The 21,658-nt window shown below is 51.4% G+C and overlaps 1 protein-coding gene across 1 annotated transcript; it reads right to left on the minus strand.

Moving 5' to 3' along the window:
• Window positions 1-10,980: 10,980 nt before the first annotated feature.
• KRP23_6200 (uncharacterized protein) lies at window positions 10,981-12,285 on the minus strand (the record flags this gene model as incomplete). The annotated part of the gene is made up of 2 exons (XM_067891362.1): window positions 10,981-11,165; window positions 11,238-12,285. 2 exons carry the CDS (start codon window positions 12,283-12,285, stop codon window positions 10,981-10,983), a joined length of 1,233 nt encoding a protein of 410 aa, XP_067745726.1.
• Between the last annotated feature and the right edge of the window lie 9,373 nt (window positions 12,286-21,658).

The raw sequence follows: 21,658 nt of genomic DNA on the forward strand, positions 1-21,658 counted from the left end.
TTATCTGGCAGTCAAATCTAACTAAAAGAGCATGGTTGATAGAGCTGGCACATTTTCAACAAGACTGACAAACCTTTTTTGTGGGGAGGGGCAGACTAATAGGTGCAGCAATAGCTTATCAAGCAACCACATCGACTACTGCGTCGAGCAGATACCATTTACAAGACTGGTCGATTTTATCGAGAAGAAGGGAGTTCAGAATGACAAAGCTAACGCAATAAATATAGCCGTTGCGTATGTGGCGACTTCGTTTGTAAATTCCAAGGTACGACAAGGGTTTGGCCCTGGTTAGTATAATTCATACTAACGCAATATGCTGGTGACAAAGATTACTTACCGCATGGTTCGTAGCCGCAAACGGGGTCTTTCTGGGAGGATTAATCGATACCAAGTATTCTTGGGGAAGTCATGGCTTCTTGAGCAGCGAGGCCAATTAGAAGACTGTCAGCGAAAGCTCCGTGCTACTGCTGCAAAAAGCATGTCCGACTGCACCGATGTTGTTGTAAACTCACCCAACCCTTGACTGGGTACGCCAAGCACGGACTTGTGGCTTCGATGAATCCGCCACGGAGATGCCTGCTACCATGATGATGATCGCTATTGGCGAAAGCAATCCACCACACAAGTCTTAGATTGTCCATGCTGTACAGTCCAATCCTAACTCGAACAACCCAATTAGTAATTTCAATCACAAGCCATTACAATGTTTTACTTCACCGCCTTCTACACGATGGTGGTGGCTACCACGAAAGCAACCGCAGCACCACATACATCGCCGTGGTGCTGGTGGCCAAGACCATGGTTGCGTCCCAAGTGTGTTTGCACTGCACGCCGCTAGCTACATCACTTCAATGTTGTGTACACATCCGCGTCAGCCCGCTCGCCTTTGTGGTCCGCACGGATGCCGCTCCCTGCTGCATCTGCGGAGCCCGTATGTTGCCCAAGAAGAGCATCCTGCTTGAAGTTCCCTGAGGAGGTATTTTCAAACCGTTTCGTAAACAGCAGTTGTAGCCACGGATGTTCAAGTAGGAGCCGGGGTCAAGTGGCCGAGCTAAGCTACTGAATGGGAGTTTCGATTTTGCTTTACGAAGAGCATTCCGTCGTGGACACGGACCAATGTTAAATTTGGTACCTAGTACTACACGAGATCCAGCTCCGCGCAACGGAGTTGCCCGTGAATCAAGATGAGTGATAAAGAAGATTCAAGCATCAACGAGCTTGCGGCACGTGCTGTTGCTATGGGGATCTCCAGTGCTGATTCACCCTTGTCGCCGCGGCAGTCGCGACCGCGGCGCTCGCCTGAGTTGCAGCTGCAGCTCTCCAACCCCTTCGAAGCTGGGAACGAGGACGAGTCAATGCTAACGGCGAGACTCAAGCGAGGCGTGCAAGGGGTTTCGACATTAGAGGTCGACTGGAACGTCAACGAGCCGCATCGTGTGGTAGCAGCGCCTGGGTTGTCGTAGTCTCCTAGATTCAAGGGCCACACGTTGCAAGACCGGTGCGTTTTCATGCGCGAGTACGAGACGTATATGCTCGCGATCAAGTGGAGGGTTTGCGATGCCTGTTGGGGCTTGCATCGAGTCGCATGATCGCGCGTTACGAGTTCAACCTGCCTCTAAGTACGATCTAGGAGGAGCAGTGGATTAGCTACTTGAAGCAGGCTCGGGAGCCTACTACGCTACTGTCGACGAGGGTATGACGAGGTTGCACATGGCAACTCGATGGTCATAACTGGAAAGTCGCATGATAAATTTGCAAGGCGATATGGAGGCCATCCTCGACGAGTTTATCCTGACGGATATCGCGTTCGAGAAGGAAAAGCGTCGACTTGACAAGTATCTTGGTGCTGCCCTGGCTCCACCAAGCTTTAAATCCGTCATCGCTACGAAGCTCACCCTGCACGAGAACAAGACGTACAAGAACAAGGTGGTTCCATTTTGCGCGTGGGTGACCGGACTTATGAAGGAATTTATGACATGGGAGCACGCGGTCGTAGCAGCCTCTGGTCTACAAAGTGGGAACAACTAGAGCGGAGGTGGTCGTGGTGGCAACAACGGTCGAGGAGGGAACGGTAATCGAGGCGCCTCTGGAAGTTGGGAGGCCGAGGTGGAAATCAAGGACCCACCGATAACGGCGGTCGTGGAACGCGCGGGGGCCCTAACAACCGCCCTCCCCAAGTGCCCAATTCGAGCGGTCCGCCGCAAACCAGCGGCGACAACAGTGCACGGCCGGATCGTGGCATCTGCCTAAAGTGTCACTTGAGAGAACATCAAATTCGCGACTGTCCCCACTGCCAACCCCACGAGGCGACCCAGTTGCTACGGGCGATGCACGAGCTCCGCGATGCTCCGCGTGCCGTTTGTATGAGAGAGATGGACGTGGTAACACCGGGTTGTCCGCTCGAGGAAGACCGCGGCACTGGCGCTGCTGCTGTGGACGGTGTCCCAGTAACAGCCCTTCTGCTCGACTCGGGTGCTGACACGTCACTCGTCGCAAGAGGCGTCCTCGATGCGCTTGAGTAAGCTGTGAGGCCCGCGCTGGTGAACTCGATCGCTGGTGCCCGCTAGCGACGTGTTGAAGGACGAGAGCTTAACGTTTTCGGGGTTGCTACGTTCAAGAAGGTTGTCTTTACGACCTCGGCTGGACCGTAAGTGCTTCGCAATCTCGCCTCCCACATGAGGAAGCCAATTTAACTATGGACTTTACGGTTGGAAGGCCAATCATGCAGATTCTCGGGTATTCGACAGATCGCTTATTGGCCGAAGCTCGAAGCATCAAGCCAGAATGGGAACTGGGAAGCCCCCCCCCCCCCCCCCCCCCCCCCCCGAAAGTGTCGGTAGAAACAAAGCGGAACCCTCGGCGCTCCAGCGCATCTGTCGTTTGGAGGTTACGACACGAGTAGAATCGGTGGTCACAGAGGCGACCAATGTTGTCGAACGCCATGAGACAAGAATGGTCCTTCCCACTGTGCGGCCAACGAACATAGCCGAATTCATTCTTCATTTGGAGGTGAAGGCGCGAGTTGCTGAAGACCTTGGACTGACCCTCGAAGGGTCACCAAGCTACGAGCCATCCTGCATGTCCGCGCGGACTGTTTCTGCACTGAGTTCGGGAATGACATGGGTGTGCGTGTTGCACCAATGCAAGTGCGACTCAAGGAGAACGCGACTTGAATCCGTGCCCAGCCGCGCTGCTATTCCCCAAATGATCGTGATTTTCTAGACCGACACACGGACGCTTTGCTCATGTTTGGGCTAAGCTCTGTTCAATTTCGCAGTTCTTTCGGGTATCCGACTCTACATTCGTTTCCTGACATTATACATAAGGAGCTAGTCAGGAAAATATGCTGCTGGACCCGCTGCCCAATTCTGGATAAATCAAAAGCCCACTCACGTGATCCAGACTGAGGAGGCCTGGCCCCCTATCGGCTTAAAATCGTGACGATTTTCATCCTTATTCTCCAAAGCTTTGACTGAGTAGATAGCATAACTCATATAAACTTGAATGTGATCATACGCATTAGACACACAATCTTTTTATGTCTCTGTTGTAAGTTTACCTGTTGTCTTGGTTGTGAAGGTGGTACCTAGCATTCGTCGATCTTATCACACGTCATAAATCACTAAGGATAGTAAAATGAACAGCCTCCCCCAGATATTAACTGCATACCTTTAACAGTCATCTGCTTGCTGCCAGTGCCCTTGGTGGACTTCATCTTGGCCAATGTGACTAGCTAGATCGCTGTAGCTAAACGTTGCGGTAGTTTTTCTCCCAAACGTCGGGGGCGTCACCCAAAATTATATATTTACGCAATTTTAGACAGTCGTCCCCTAAGCAACCGCCCGCGGGTGGTCAACTAGATCTTGTTTATTGTAATTATTTTTTCGAGCCCTGCAGCCAGGCGCAACCACCTCAGTCTCCGCGGCACGGAGTCCTCGCCGCAGTGTAGGGGCATCGTACTGATCACAAGGAGTGCGACTTGTCCTGCATCGTACACGATCTTGCACTGGATGGCGCCCTTGGCTTCCAAGACACGGATGGATTTGAATACGTCAGACTGCTGCTATGTATTAAGTGACGTCAGTGGAGAACCGCAAAAGAAAAGAGCGAAGGATAGCCGTGTACGCACCGTGTACTGAGCACTGCATCAGTGTGACGGGGGCACGTCCAGAGTGGCCCTGGAAGCGGAGGCAGATTCTTCCGCTCGAGACCGGTGGAATCGCCCATACAATCCCGATGAACTGCGCTTGAATTGAATATGCCAGTTATGAAATTCACATAAACACATATGTGCTTTTCAGTTAATTTGATTAAATGATTAGGTTGCAGCCACAATGGATTAGCAGCGACAAGGTAAATAATAAGGTTAGTGCTAGCCAATCAGGATGTGCCGTTTAAAAGAAGGGTTTGCAATAAACCTCGGACCGTTTGCAGACAGCAACACTTTATGTTAACGAACCTAAGGGCCGTTCTTAGCAGATGTCTTGTTAGTGGACGAGCACATTGGTGGATCATATTTCTTCTTTTCCCTCTGCTAAGAACAAGCGTAAATTTAATGGACGGTACAAACGGACCGTTGTGGAGGCTAGATGGTTGACATTCATTTTCGACACCCCTGAAGTGTGCTGGTTGGAGTATCTTTTCTCGGAAGCAGGTGACATCTCCGAAGCCACTACTTGCACTTGAGCTTTCCAGACTACCGATGACCAGAGTCCTTAACGTCGTTGTATTCAGTGGACACCTACGAGTGCAGAGATATGCTCGGCTTGCACTCATGTTGTTCGTACTTCTTAAACGATTACATAGATCGCGTTACTCGCGCCAGCGGGTCGACGTTGATATGGAAATAGAGATGATCCTGAACATGTTTGAACGGACTTTCGAAAGAGAGAGTTTTTCTTAGCAGGAAACGATTATCTCGACACCCACCGTACTGTTGGAATTAGGGATCCATCGTAATACCGAGTGATTGATGCCGCTATGAACGCGATTGTTTCGATGCGTGAGCTGCGAATTGATTTCCCGCAACCAGAAGCTGAAAAAACGGTTATGATGGAGGGTTTCAAGGCTGTCAATTAGAGTGGTAAAATGAGTGGATGTATCCGTTGTGTAGATGGTTGGCTCTCTCGTTTTAAATCACCAACAGCGATTAATGCTGACGACGTCGGGACGGCACGCTACTATAGCGGACATTATGCCTGTCCCGGTATAAATGTGCAAACCATCCGTGATGTACAATGTCGCTTTACTACCATTAACGCGAGTTTTCCAGGAAGTATAAACGTTGCGTGTGCATTTCGAGATGCTAATGTTTCCAGAGCTTCACTCGCTTGATTAAACCGTTAACTTCCATGCACGCCAACTACACATACGCATTGACGTGGCGTTTGGGATTCTAACGACAAAGTGGAGGGTCTTTCGGACTCCAATCGAGCGCAGCTTGCTAAATGCTACAACTACCATGTACACCGCTATGGTACTACACAACTTCTTCATTAACAAACTAATGATGTATGACAAAGGATAATGCGTATTTGACGACACTGTTGGACCCTTACGGGTTCTAGAACGGAATCGACAGGTAAACAATGTAGCTATTCTCAATGGGTATATGTTAAGCGATGTTGGCATTGGCGCAGCTGTATGTAACATTTTATTGTTCAGCAACTTCGTTCAACGACCGCCTTCAGGCCGCAATAAAACATTAAGCGCAGCCGAGCGTAGCATCTTGTTTCAACAATCTTTTTTCATCACCACATAAATACTAATCTGCTTAACAACGCTTTCTTCTTTGCTCGCACATGTGCCATATCTTCGCTCACTTCATCTAAATCGGCCGCTGTGTAGACTCTCTTTGATGCATTGCCAATTCGCTCTCTGGGTTCCAACAAGGCACTCAAAGTGGATACTAACTGAGCAAAACGACAATCGACCTTACGTGCGTCTACAGAAGCGTTGTTTACCCGCGGTGATTCCACGTTCTCGTCCACGTATTCGGACTTAGCCTTGCTCCCGAATTTATTGTACGTCCACCAATCCCTGGATCTTTGTTCTCCTTCATCCTCACTATCACCTTGAACTTCTTTTTTTATCGGCAATCGACCAACGTGATTCGTGCCCACGACGGAATGCTCTTCGTAAAGCAAAATCGAAACTCCCATTCAGTAGCTTAGCTCGGCCACTTGACCCCGGCTCCTACTTGAACATCCGTGGCTACAACTGCTGTTTACGAAACGGTTTGAAAATACCTCCTCAGGGAACTTCAAGCAGGATGCTCTTCTTGGGCAACATACGGGCTCCGCAGATGCAGCAGGGAGCGGCATCCGTGCGGATCATTTCCCCCTTCAACAAGAGCGCAGCGTTAGCCAAGCGACATATGGGGTCCGCGACAGCGGCGACGTGGGCGGGGTAAACGAAGGACGCGGGGCGGGTGGGCCGTGGAGCCAGGGCTCGGCGAGTCGAGCGCTCGGGACATATCCGCTCTGGCGGGATCGTTGGGTAAGGCATCGATAAAGGCTTGGAAAAGTACCGGCACACCTTCCTTAATCGCCTCAACTGGCTTCCACGGAGCTTCGATGTCGTCTAGCCTATACCATATGACTTCCAGCTCCCAACGGTGAGTCGATGTACTGAGGCGGCACTGGCGCAGGGCATCGACCAAATGACCATTTTCGACATAGATGGCCTGCTCTTGCAATTCTTCAACTTCACGGTAGAGTTGTAAGCGCGAAGCGTGGCGGATTGGGATGGTAAACGGCGGAACGATATCCTGAACCTCGAATGTATAGTCGTTCAAATCGCGCACCGCTCGTTTGGGACCGCGCCAAATGAATTCGAATTTGTGGCCGCTCCGCCCAGTTGCTGTGGCGGCCAGAACGAAATCGCCTTCACTGAAGCGAGTCATCCGGACCCCTTGATGGTGCTCACGTGCTGCGACGGAGGCACAGTTCGCTGGCGGTCGTCATCTTAACGTGCATACCATCCAGCACGACACGATCATCTTCGAGGTGACGCAGAACCTCCTCATTTAGCCACGAGATCGTTGTTTTTAGGGGCTGGTGGGGGAGGAGAGTACTGAGAAGCTTTCCGCCCTCAGACAAGGCAGTGACCGCCATCAACGGCGCTCGGTCCCCGAGCCGATCTGCCGGTATCGCATTTAGAGCTGATTGTACGACGGGGAGGAGAGCTAGCCAGTCCATAAGGCGGAGCTGGTGCTCGCTCAGCAATACTTTCGCAGTTATTATAATTTCTCTGTTCACGAATGGTGCCATTTGCCCACGGAATATAGGCTGTATTAAAGTGGTGGTATGCACCAAGCGATCGATGAAGCTTCTAGACATCCTGGTTCCGGAGGTGGGCCCTTTGGTCTGAGACCAATTGCAGCACGACCCCGAAACGCTGAAGCCAATCCACAAGCCCATGGTACGCTTGGTCGGAGCCTGCGCTAGTGCACGCAATGAGCTCGACGTACCCGCGCATTCCATATTTGAGTAGGAGGGCCCTCCCCCACTTTCGACGAGCGTTAGAACATCGAAATGCAGTACCTCGTTCGGCTTCGTGGCTTTCATCGTCTCGCCGTGCTGATGGGTAATACGCCCTCCGGTAGTTACCATACAAAGCAAGCTCACGTTCACCCAAACCGCGACATCGTCCTCTAGCGTCCTCCAATAAAATAAAGCGGTCAGGGCTAGGGCAGTCGTTTGGGCACCTCAGTGTTCGCTAGTACCTGCATGAGCGACCACACATAGGCGTTGGTGCAGGTCGGCGGCACTTGAAGGGATCCAGACCGGAGCGCCGTAGACCATCATCTGTTGACGCTTCTCATTCCACTCTGCATTATCCAGAGCTTCACCTGCTTCTTTCGCGCTTCCCTGTCCAGATCCGATTTCGGTTTCGATCGGCCATGCAAACTCGACTTCATCCAACGGAGACACGCGTGCTACTACAGCGAGCCGCGTAGCTCGCGGGGACGTAAACTCGTGTGGGAGCGTCGCTCCGGCACCCCACCAGCTCAGCCGATCACCCCACGCGTTGGCTTCGCCAGGAACATGCTCAATGACGTAGTGAAACACTATTAGAGGCTGCGCCAGCCACTGGAGTTTGTCCGCGCGATATCGCTCCATAACACCATCCGTTGCATATGAGTCGAACGTGTAGACCAAATTGCGATGGTCCGTGTACAAGTGAAATCACCGAGGGCGTAATCAACCTGCGCGTCGATTCCACGATGGCAAATGCCTCCTTCTCAATCGTTGGCCACCGGCTTGTTGCGCCGGTAAAGCGCCCACTTAGGAAGGCTAGCGGCTGGTGCCTCTACTCAGCGAGGGGTAGCCCCACGTCGCCTGGCTGTAGCTGGCAGAACACAGCGCCTCAGTGATCTTGGCTTGCATAAGTATAGAGGGCCAAGTTGGCGGTGGGGTTTGGGTGCGCGAAGGGCACCATTTTCAGTAGCGCAACTCGGACTGCCCCCACACTCTTGATCTCACTCTCGCCCCAACCAACGTCGCTTAATTGGACCCTGGACAGCGTTGCCTCCTGGATCCTGCTTGTTGCGCCGCGCGTTCCAGGGTGTCATACAGCGTGGGCGTAATGCGGGTAAATTCTGGAATGCTCTGGCGCATCCAGTTTACCGCAGACAAAAATTGCTGTCAATCACCAGCCGTCATTTGCATCTGCATGTCCACCAATTCATGGACTCGTTCGGGGCAGTGCTTCACACCATCACCGGAAAAAATCCTTCCACACCACCTCACCTCCGTTTCGAAGAATTGACACCGAAAATCTCGTCGGCGACTCCTTGGCAGTACACAATCGCGTTTGTCATCCCCATGGGCACGAGGGTGGGCGTATAGATGCTGCGATTGGTGACAAACGAGTAGAGCTCCTGTGAATCTGGGTGAAGAGGCAACTGCCAATATCCTCTGAACCAGTCCAGTGTGAAGGTGAACCTCGCTCCTTCGAGCTCACCAATGACGGCTTCCAGCACGGGCATTGGCCACGGCATGGGCTCCGTTCGCTCATTCACCCGCGATTATCGATCGTCATCCTAGGATCCGCTGTCGGGTCCACATCTTGCTCTTTCTTCCTCACTATTCGGAGGGGCTGAGGGTAAACGACTGCAATGATTTAGGTAGACTTTTGTGAATAAGGCCCCAGATGACGTTCAGTTCATTCAAATTCAGTTGAAACGGGAGTGCTCTACAACAAATAACTGTTGCGCTGCTCGTCTTTCTATTTGGCGCGCCAACATGGATATCTAGCTTATTGGTACCGCAAACGGGGCACCTAAATACACAGTAGATTACGTCTGCAAAGCTGAACTTGACACGAAAAAGGTTCTTGCTGCTGCAGTAAAGAGATGCGCTTCCAATTCGCCAAATTATGCTACCGTCTTACCCCGCACAAAGTGCCCAGGCGCAGTAATAAAATACTGCACCCATTGAACGCTATATTCGTTTTGAGTGCATAGGCATTGTACTACGAACAATACCTTCAACATAGAAGAACGGCAGCTCAGGTAGGTAGAAATATGAGTCTGTTCCCTTTAACTTGTAATGTGCTGACGGCTCAACCGGTTAGAGCACGGATTGTCGTACGACTAGTCCATGGTTCGATCCCGGGCGAGTCAATTGAGGACCCAATATGGGAAGAGTGTTGTCGCGAGAAAAAATCCCGTTAATGCTCCGCACACAAAAGGTATGTCAAAGCTTGTCAAATTCGATTGGGAGAAATCAGAAACTAACATTGTTTTTGTTTTTTGTATCGGCCTTTATCCTGCCTACACGAGGTACCCATCGACCTGAACAGCAAAATACCCGCCACCTCGTACGAGGAACACGTCCTTCGTTGCATTTTCAGCTGTGTAAGTGAAGCTCGACGTGAGGCGAGACTGCTCATCGACTGTTTGGAGATTGATGTTCCATCCGTGCATCTTCGACGCGGCATAGATCTAGTGCTCAGCTGGATCTGCATTTCCGTCTCTGATAGCCGCGAGGTACTCTTCATCCAGTTGTCCAACCAGGTCGTCCAGCGTAGCCATGTAATTGGTTAAGACAGATGCGTACTCGTGAGGCAGCACGTCAGAGTCGTACGATAGACAACAGAAGAGGCTGCTTCTTTCTTTTTCTGGGATGTACCAGTCTGGAGCAGAGACTCGCACCAGCTCTCGCTCGGCTTCTTCCGTGACAAGGTGCTTATACGAAGCATGCCACTTCCTCACGTCGAAGTCGGTGCTCAGGATATCTTTTAGCGGAGCGTGTAGTTGTTCCAACTGAACGTTTTCTTTGGCTACCAAGCCACAAAGAGAGACAGCCTTCTTGACGTCGGCTGCCGACTTGGAGCTCACCCAATCAAGGGTCCACTGGGCCACAGTGTCGTAACGGGGAACCTTGGGGTTGCCGGCTTTGGTCTGGAGGCGCTTGTCTTGGAGGTCCAAGCTGATGTACTCATCGAACTTTGACCGATAGAATTCCTGGTCGCCGTGGCTGGATTGATGATCATCGTCACTGCTATCCCCGGGGCTGTCACCACCACCGGCATCTCCAGAGCGACCATGGTTCCCGTTCGAAGCCTCAGAGGAGTCGGGCGACCCGGCATCGATTGGGCGATTGGGCGATCCACCAGTAGATACGTCGGCAGAGCGACGCCGGAGGGAAGATCGAGAACCAGTAAGCGCTGCCCGCAGCGAATCGTCATCACTTTCCGATGACGAACCCGACGGAGATTGGACACCCCCAGGTGAACGGGACGGACTGCCGCCGCTAACTTGCCCAGAGCTGGACTCTGAAGGCGAACGCCCACGGGGCGAGTTGGAGCCCAACGAACGCGATCGACGACGACGACGAGGAGGAGATGGACTGGCCGAAGATCGTGGACTACGGGGTCTTTTGGAACTTCCTTGAGCGTCGGCGAGCTTGGAGCTGGTACCCGGGCTGCACCAGGGAAATCAACCCAGCCACACGATCACGAATGGTGTCGCGATCATGTATTGCTTGGTCGCGCTTCAGCCTTGAACGTGTCGGAGGCAGTTCGAGCCGCAGCCAAGTCACGCCGCAGGACGGAGTTGTCATGTTGCGACGTCCGGAGGCGGGCTTGGTTCGCATGAATCAGGTTTACATCCCGCTCCAGTCGGGAAATCGCCGAACGTGCTGCCGCAATCTGAGACTCTGCGGAAACAATGACGAGTCGAGGTTAGTTTTCGGAACATACGATCACGGCCACTTCAAGGAGGAACGTACGATTAGTTTGAAGATCGGCCCGGGCACGGTCCCGTTCAGCAATCGCACTCCACAATTTAGCAGAAGTAGATTGCAGCGTGGCCTCCGCGGTGTTGGCGCGATCCTGCTCTCGATCTCGCTCCGCATGACTGCGATCCAGCTGGTGTTGGACGTGGAGAGTCTGCTGCCGGAGCTGCGCCTGCACATTCGTGACACGCTGCTCCAGCCGAGTGTTCTGGCTACGAAGCCTTGATGCGGCATCCTCGAGTGCTCGCTGCGAAGTCTCGTAGGCTTGGACGTTGTTCTCCGTTTGCGCCATCTCCTGGCGGGCGCGATCGCGGTCTGCAACGGCTTGATCGTGTTCGATCACGAGGCGATTGAGTTCGCTCTGTTGGGCGGATATACGTTGCGCCAGCTCTGAGGAAGAATTCTCGTGCGCGGCAGTCACCGCCGCCGTCAATTTCTGAGTTAAGCTGTCGATTTCCGCATGCAGACGCGCGATTCCCTCCGTGTGTACGGCCTGCTCGAGACGCAGCCGATCACGGATAGCAGCAATCTCGCGCGAATTGTCAAGGCGCTCTCGCACCACACACTCGAAGTCTGCAGCTAGTCGCTGCGCGTCTTGACAGCGGCGGTAGAGGATGTCGTATTGGCGTTGGCAGAACAAGACGTAGGGGGGCACGTTGGCATACGCCGCATCGATTTCGCGCTCCAGGCGACCAGCCCGCTCCCTTTGAGCAACATACGCGCGCTGGAGGTTTGCATGATCTTCCTCCAGGCTGGACTGAGCGTCGGTGCGAGCTAACAGGTCCGCGAAGATGTCCAGGAGATTGCGGGCCACCCCGCGATCGACGTGTGGGAGAGCAATTGGGAGAGTCGGGACCACCGGAGAACGAGTCTCAGCTGCTGCTGCGCGATCCGGAGAAGTAGCGCCGGGAGATGACGTAGAAGCCTCGGCGGTGCTGGAACTGGGAGCGCCCGCAGTACGGGGACGCGTCGGAGTACTGGGACGTGTCGGAGTGCTGGAACTGGGAGTGCCCGAGGTATTGGGACGCGTCGGAGACACCATGTCGGATCCGGGAAGCTGCAACGAGGGAGTGCGAGGCGGCGAGTTGATTTGTGTGTGCTGGACCCGACCGCTGTACGGCCGTACCCAGTACAGGGGGCGATTGAGGTGAAGCGACTTGCCAGTTGGAGAGATTGAGCGATTCGGAGGGGACTGATGGCATGAGATCGCGTTTGGAGGAATCGCGATGGAAAGATTGGGGCTGTGTCCAGATATGGCCAGTGGTGTACAGTGGTGTACAGTTATGTCCGGTTGTGTTCAGAAGACATCCACCTCCTGATCGAAGTGGATACATGTCGACCTGATGAGTATGGCGTAATCATTTATGCCGACCTGATCAAGATCGATATTGAGCAATCATTTCGATACGCAATCTGATCCAGATCGACATGCGACAAACATTTTGAGACGCGATCTGTATTCACGATTATTGTGGGTACAATGGACCAATCTTTTCGACACGGTACCGCGATCTTGGTACATCAGACCAAGTTCAAGCTACGGTGTGCAATCAAGGGATGCGCAAGCGGGATAGGGAGAGAGCAGGATAGGGAGAAAGCAGGATAGGGAGAGATCTTTAGGACCTTTATTTTTTGGTTAAGAGATTCTTATTTGCCTTGCAAGACACAAGTGGCGTCCATACTTTCCGGGGAAGGAATTACATTGGCCTACCCGACGAAGGACCCGCCCAGTCAACCAAGGACACGACGCAGACCTGGATAGCTTGGCCAGGGTGCAATCGTCTACTCTCATCTCAACTCAAGACCCCGCCAGAGGAGGGGGCAAGCAACGGAAAGGGCTACAACAGCGCACACCCAAGGACACCCCCACGTGATCGACTTGTCCCAAGACCCGATCACCAACAACCGACGACCGCGTGAAGGATACCCGCGTGGCCGTCACCCACCCATTCCCCGGAAGGAGCAGTCCAGCTCCAACCTCCGCCTTGGTCACCCACTGACACCTTCAGTGAACACCGGAAGAGCGTAACCCGCCCCGCCGTCGGGTACACAAGGTGACTACAAGGTTTTCTGATCACACCTGATCAACGGAGTACCCCCTCCGATAGTCGGCAGTCTGGGCCTATCGCTGGCAAGCACGGATCGCGTCATCGATTTTCGCGATCCCGCTCCGCCACAGAAGGAATGCGATGTCAAGTGCTCGACGGCACCTGCCTTCTCTGCAATCCGATCAAGGACGCGGTTGACGTAGCTGTGCATACCAGGCGCGGTATCAGTACTCGTACCATCGCCAGCTTCGCCAGCCGAATCTTGGGGAGGAGTAACGACTTGTGGGTGATCCAGAAGGTCGATGAGTGGAGTGGATGGAGACAGAGACGTTTGGGAAACGTTCGTCTGCTCAGGAAGCTGGCTCAACACGGAAATGGTCGGCGCTGTCTGAGTCGCAAGAGCAACCGCTATGGCGAGCAGCGGACACGTGGCGAAGTCACCGTCGGGAAATAGCGACAGACCTTGCTCTTCCAATGTCTTGATGCGGATGAAGTGGACGAAGAAGCTCTTGCCCGAGCCAACGGACAAGTTTGCCTTTCGAAGCATGGTAAGGTCCGATGCGCGCCCGAATAGGAACCACATCAACGCCACCAGCACCGCGTCTTCGTAGTCAGCAGCAGTAACCGCCGTCGAATACAGGTACTCCATCATTTTCTTGAGCGCCGTCTTCGTGCATGCCGGGGCCTTCTTCGCAAACGCCCCCGTCTCGCGCTTCATACAATGACGCTCCAGCATCTGGCCCTTCTTGAGCAGGTTCTTGTCAACCAAGGCTCGATGATGAGGGAACTGTTCCAACAGCCAGTTCTTAGCTTGCCTGACGTACTGCATAACGGAGTGACGAGCAAGTAGCTGGCCCTTTCGGCCCTCCTTGAACGCAAGATAGAAGCCGAACTTGTCCACCACTGCCTTCAGCACTTGCGCAGCGTTGTCGCGCTTCATGCACGTCTCTAGGTAGTCCCAGGCAACCTCCTCATCTGCCAGGGACTTGAGAAAGATGCGCGATGCGTTTTCCCGGGCACGCTTCGTGTTTGCGGGCGCCAGGTCGATGAGGCTCACCTTGGGTCGGAGAGGTAGGAGCTTGAGTGTTATTCGTGAAATATGGGACTGACTGGCGCTTCGTATGGGCATATCAATATCTGAAGCAGCGCTCCGACTAGATATGTCGGAGAGGCGGGCACAAGCCCTGCAACAGGACAACTGCAATTTGATTGGTTGAAACTCTGTCACTAAACGTTCCTGATTGGGTCAAAATAGTCCCTGCTCGTTTGATTTGTCAATATTATACATAGTGAATTCAAGTATGGTCCGAGATATGATGATATTCATCCGTAAAATAAAACAGTAAGTGTCACGTCGTCAAGGAGCGTACTGGTACTTTGTAGGAGCGCTCTTCACCGGGAGTGGTTCCCGCAACCTTTACCTAAGGTTGCTTTCACGAATATGAGACATGTAATGTTGCTGTATGAAGGTTTCAAAAATTTCAGGAGAATATATTTCTCTAAATTACCATATTCGATTAAATACGTACTTCGTATCGTACTAGCCCTTCTAAATACGATTCTGTTAAGTTCGCTGCTTTGAGCGCCGTTCATTTTCAGAATCGCTGGACGGGGAGGATCCAGTCACCGGACCGGCGGAGGTTGGACGCGTACGGCGCGGAGAGCACGAGAACAGCGGTGGAGAGGCGTCATACACGCTACGCGCAAGCGAGGGGGGCCCATGGCTGAAGCAGAGAGTGGCGCGTCGACCGGTAAGATGACCTCGGCTTGATTTTATCGATGTATGCGTTATTTGACGTTGTTTGTACATGTACTAAGGATGGAGCACGCCAAAACGGAAGCAGGCCGAGCTAAACGACATGTATGCTACGCTTGACATCGAGCGGGACGACAGCAGCGACACCGACTTCATTCCAGATGACGCGGACGAGGCTGGAGACGATGATCAAGTTTCTGACGACTCAGAAGAATCGGCAAATTTGGGTACGACAACATCTGCTTGTTTGAGTTGGAAGCGGCAAGTTATATATGTCGTATTTCTTGATGGTTAGGTCACACAGGCAACCAAAAAGAGCAAGACGAGCGGAAGCTTTTCCGGTATAGTAGTTATTGTTGCATTAACGGTATGGTTGCGCTGCAAAACTAGGGGCCTGATATCACTTGTTACTATTGATTTTGGCAGCTGCCCAGCACGCCAACCGGCAATATTCACCACATCAAACACCTCCAAGGCGACGATTTTCTCCACACGAGCTGTCACCCTCTAAGAAGCGCAAAGAGGTGTAAGGTGACGAAAATGCCAGAGGCAATGGCAGCGAAAACGGAGACAATGACCGCGGTTTAACAGCTTCGACGCGGCCGGAATACACGCCTCGTAAGCGTACCAGCAAGCACATGAAGGAAATGGATGCTATGCGTGCAAACGGCGATGATATTGTCAACGTTGTCCCTCCTTTTCCATCCCACCCGATCGCAGACTGGGAGGGATTTGCTGGTATTTTTGAGACCTACACGCAGCAAAACAATATCAAGTTTTGGGTCCGCAGTTCTCAAACGACGGTGCATTACAATAGGTATGTATACTTCATTGTATTCAGTTGGCTATGTCTAACACGATCGTTATTTTGTTGCTTTGTAGCACTCACGACGACTCAGTACCGACGGAGTTTCGATGGGCACACAAGATATTTCGCTGCACCCACGGTGTTTCGCAGAGTTCTCGTTCGAAAGGCCACCGCAACCGCAAGACTCATTACTGTGGATGCCGTGCTCGGTTCACTGCTGTTGTGACTTCGACAGATGACGATGAATTTATGATCAAGATTATTAACGAGGTACGGTAACGGTGTACGTTTACCGTGCTATTCTAACTTTGCACTTTTATGGTTAGAACCATACCCATTCGCACCCTACGACCGCGTCTCAAGCTTCGTCATACCTGACAACTGAGACGTTACCGCTGGATGAAAGAGACCGTGAAGATGTGAAAACGTTGGCGGACGCACGAGTTTCTTCCAAGCACATTGCAAATTTCTTGAATGAGCGAATTGGTGAGTAAAGCGCGCTTATTTTTTGGAGTGATATTTTATTTAACACGTTTCTTTGGATCACTTTCCTTGCTTCAATATTCGATGTGATAGGGTGCAAAGTTACACCACAACAGACCCGCAACCTCATTCGCAACATCATGGGAAATGATTCTTCAGAAGAGCGCTTGAAGAACATGCTGCATGCTCTTCGTCAACTGGACGACAGCGATGTCCTTGTGCTGTAAGATCAATTGGGACTGACGACCTCGATTGGTATGCAGACCAAAGCGCAGAAGATTATGTTCGACCAGTGGGGCGAGACGTTAGCGATGGACTTCACGCATGGCACAAATAATCTGGGTTATCACGTGGGTGCGTACAGAGATCATTCTAGTAACTTTATCGATATTCGTATAGCAACCTTGTTTACCATACAGCAACTTCAGTTTGTTAACACGGCTCCATTTTCCTATCGTGTTATTCAGGGAGTTTGGTCGTCACGACAGCTACGGGCAGAGGATTCCCTGTCTTTGATTTCGTTTGTCTCAACGAGCAAGCCCTGACACTGTCGACGATATTAAATTACTTCAAGGAGAAGAATCCAGGTTGGAGGCGAATTGAGTCTGTCGTGATTGATAAGGATTACGTGGAGTGGGGCGTGCTAAAAGAAGTTTTCCCAAGGGCCAAGATACTTTTGTGCTAATTTCACGCGATCAGTTACTGGAAGAAGGTTATGAGACGTCCCTCTTTTCGCCTAAAAGTTTCCCAGTGTGAGGAATTGCTGGTGTTGATGACAAAGTTGCTTTACAGGTATGTATGCTTCCACTTGGGGGGGGGGGGGGTACACTAACGTTATATCTGTGTGTTTTGATTAGCACTTCTCATCTTCGGTACAACTTTCACTATGATGCGTTGCGTCAATATTGTAAGGACGAGAAACGCCAAGTACTCTTTGATTATTTCGATAAAAACTGGGATTCCTGTCGGGATATGTGGGGCAATTTTGCTAGAGGAAAGGTCTTCACCGCGGGCAATACGACCACCAACAGAATCGAATCGAACTAGAACCAAGTGAAGATGCTGCTAGGGCACAAGACGAGAATTGACAAGACTATTGCTGGCCTGTTGCAGCATCAAATCACGGTGGTGCAGAAGATCGTTTTGACTATTGGACAACAACACTCAATGTTGCGCGTACCCAATACAGTGCATAAGTTCTTAAGAGCTGTTGCAACTAAGCTGTCAGATGATATTTTTGCGAAAGTGAAAACGTTTCGTGAATTTGATGGTGGACGCATCGTGCAAACGAGTTGCAGAAACTGTTTCATGCTGGAAAGTTCACTGCAACAACGAAACTTTCCTGTGCCACGACATTGATTGGACATGCACCTGCTTATTTTACAAAAGTCATCGCCTACCTTGTCGCCACATTATGCGCTTAGCTGAATCCGGACACGGGTTTAAAGTGCTTCCAGCTATTACGGTCCATGATCGGTGGAGTACATACGCCGCATTGGATGTGAAACGAGAACTGGCAGTAGCGGCCGACTTACTGAAGCCCATTGTACAAATGTCCAAGTTAAAGTCGCCGAAGATAAAGTTGCCCGATGACAAGCACGCAGATGAACGGATTGCTAACCAGGAAGCAACTCCAGCACAGGCTAGAAAAGCGAAGGAGGTCGTATACATTCGCCTGTATCGGAAAGAACGTGCCAACCAGGTAGTTTTGTCGTCGTCAGAAAAGTATACCTATGCAAAAGCGATGCTGGAGCCACTACTCGAGCATTTGTCGTGCTTATCAAGTGCAGACTTTTATCAAGAGCTGGCTGCATGGAGAAATACAGTGGAGGTTGGCCTAAATCGGTCTAATGCTGATGAAAAGAAGCGTTACGATAAGGAAAACGATGCCGACAGAGATGACGAGAGTGAAGAGGACGTCTTCTCTCCTCTGGATCCTTCGGACGTCATGGAGACAGTCAAGCTTATGGATGAGCTGGAAAATTACGTGCCTGTTATGGACGGATGTACAGATGGTGATAACGAGTCTGAGTCAGACGACAAGGTTCCCACCTACACAAATCTCAGCATTACAAGAAGATATTCGTCTATCTTCACGTCCATATTCCGAAGCAGTTCTCGACAAGAAGGGTAGCGATGTTGGCGCGTGCAATAAGGAAGAGATCAAGTCTGAGAAGCAAATATCAGCCACCCCAATCCGCGCTGTTGATATTATCAACATCCCAAAGCCAAAACGCCGAGGAAATTCAAGGGTGACAACGAAACAACTAAGACAAACGACACTGACGCCGGGGCAACAACGCCTTGCTGTTCACAGGTACCCGAGTGGTATTACCGTGGCGCTAGATCATCTTCTATTTTGGGCACGAAACACTGCAAATTTGAAGTATGTGGCGGAGATTCTAGACAAGTATCCGGTCCAGTTTGAAGATGCATATTTGAGAGGACGCAACATCGAGTGTAGTTGGGAAGCAATGCGGCGTTCGGACTACATGCACACTTTCGTAATTCCAGTGGATCTTACACGCTCACTTCAGGCATCGATCACGACAGCAAGAAAAGAACAGCGCAGCCCGGCAGAGCTTGAAGACAGTGTGAAAGCGCAAGGGTTTCTGCTCGATCTGGTCGCTACGATCGACCCAAAGCTTTGGAAGATCAGTGGGTATGGTTGCTATACCTTAAGGTTTTTTTATAAAGTTGCTATAATATGGTCACTTTAACTATGTGTACTGTTTGCAGGCAATTCGTGGGTGCTTTGACGGGGTTTCATGGCATCAAGTCTAAGTGGCGCATGTGGGTTGAAGACCGGAAGTGGCTGGAGCAAGATTGGCGGAAGATCACATCAAATGTGAGCCTCTTTACGGTCCAGACAAACACTACAGACATGTCAGTAGATGCTGCTTGTCAAAGACACCGCGTTCTGGCCAACGAAGTGATTAGCAAGTTTGCTTCAAGCAGACTGCGCACGGAGTTCGTAACACAGTCGGGAGGCGGATCCATCATCTTTGAAAACATCGTTGGTGGACTGCGTCGAGGGTGGCTCAACGATAGCCATGTCGACTTCTGCTTGTGGTCACTTGGAGGCGTGGAGAGGGGCATTCACGTGATCTCGTCGCTGATGTGGGATATCGGGTGGCCAAGTACGCCGAAGATTGCACTTGGAGATATCAAATTTGTTCTTCACCCGACAAATCTGGACGCGAACCATTGGGGGATCATCATCATACGGGTTCTAAATTCGGGCACTGTCTTGCGGGCGCAAGTTTACATGTACGAGCCTCTAATGAATGAGTGCTACCGTGATGGAATGCGGACAGTTTGGGAGGGCATACCAACGGTCAAGAACGTCGGAGGAAAAGAAGGACTTCGGGGATACCTGAAACGATGGCACATAGCTTCCACGCCCAATATGAAACTTCTATTTCAGAAGGTTGAGTGGGTATTTGCCCCTCAACAACCGGATTCAGCGAGTTGTGGCGTTTTGATCGTAGCCCAGGCGCACAATTACATCACCGGAAACCTTGAGCAGCAGAACTATACAGTCTCTAAGAACGACGTCAAGGTCATGCGCTTGCGCATGGTATGGGTCATCACCCACCATTCCAAAGAGCAAGGTATCTCTAAATCTGATGCTGCTACGACAAGTGCAATTCTCCAGAAGCTTAAGAAAGAACTGGATTAAATGGGTTTACCTGCATTAAACTTTCAATACAGGCCATGTCCATTGCATTATACTTTGAGCTTATTGACAGCCATCTCCAGCAACACTCCGAACGAAAGATCGTCATCTTGGTCAGCCCCCTCTTCGTGTAATTCTGCTTCCAACTCGTAAATGCGCTCTTGTTCCTCTTCAAACTGGTCCTGTAACTCCAGTTGAACTGCCAAGATCTCACCCAAGCTGCGTTGTACTTTCTCCAGCATGCCCCTCATCTTGTCCAGTTCGCCCATGCGCGCGCGCACCAGCTCACGTGCCAGCTTTCTCTGGTTCATTGCCGCAGGATCTTCGTGGGAGATAAGAAAAATCGCTAAGTGTGAAATCCGTGTGTCGTACCTATTTTGTGGTGCGTACACGTATTTCTGTGTTCCACAGAAATATGTGTCGACCACATCGATTTATTTTCTCTAAATGTAGACATGCCTTGTGACGGAGGCCACGTGCCTTTGGTCATTTAAAATATAATACCGGGCTTTATAGTTGCGTTTAGTCCTAAGGTTGCCACAATTCCTGTCGTCATGTCGTATTTATGGTTGAGGTAACGCCATTCCTCTTCACCACATTAAAACGCGGCATAACGCCGCGTTTTTCAAACTTTTTGGATTGCCGTCAAGATGTGTGTCCACGAAAGGGTTAAGAACTGCGAACAGGGCTCCCGTAAAATATGAAATTGGCCCCTCAATTGTTTTTTTTTACTGCAGAAACTGAGGTCTTCAAGCCCAGATCAAATTTCTGGTCCCGGTGTACGCTATATGGTCCTTCTCTACGAGCGCAGCTAAAACTGACGGCTAGGCTGGCGATGACTGACTCGACTGCTGTCTGCTTTTGTTCTCTAGAGCTGCGAGTTCAACGTGGACAGCTTGTCCTGCGAGGCGAAGAGTGCAGAGGCGGCGGTGAATGACACAGCCACGACCTACTGTAGTTGCAACGACACGGTGTCAGCGGAACCCGATTTGCAGGGGCCAAGATGGCACATGCATATGTCAAACCTTATGCTGCCGGCGGACTGCAGCGATGCAGAGGAATCTATCATTATGTGCGTGGGTCTCGCGACAGGCACGATTTTTGTTTCGTGTTTCGCCTTCTTGTTGATCAAGTACAGACGGAAATACGTCGCGGATCTCAGACGACGAACGTTGGCATCTCAACGTCTGCGAGAGAGAGCTGTTGCGCATGCGACAGCATCACCTGGCGCTCAATCTGGTGGAATGCCGCGACACCTTCCGCCTGGGTAAGTCCGAATTGCACAAGTTCAGTGCGTGCTGCTACATCAAGAGTCTACCAGCTCCGTTGTTGCCATTGTGGTCGATGAAGAAGAGCCCAGCTCGCCAGTGGAAACAACCTCCATGTTCAGCAAAGTGCAGTCCCTGAGCTAGCAAGTGCGTCAGCTTTTCACCGGCAGCGAGTTCGACCCGCGACAACGCTTGTGTCTACAGTGCTATGAATGATAGTGGGGCAACCTCTGGTGGCTGCAATGCAGCACCTTTAGACTCGAGGCAAGGCGATGACAAGCGTCTGTAGATAGTGAATAGTTCATAAGCTCCAGCCTGCAGCTAAGCTTATAAAACGCGGCCGGTCTTGATCGCCTTCTGAATGCAGCAAGCA

Source organism: Phytophthora ramorum (genome assembly GCF_020800215.1).
Source record: "Phytophthora ramorum isolate Pr-102 chromosome Unknown Phyram_PR-102_s0005, whole genome shotgun sequence".
In the NCBI taxonomy this organism is placed as follows: domain Eukaryota; phylum Oomycota; class Peronosporomycetes; order Peronosporales; family Peronosporaceae; genus Phytophthora; species Phytophthora ramorum.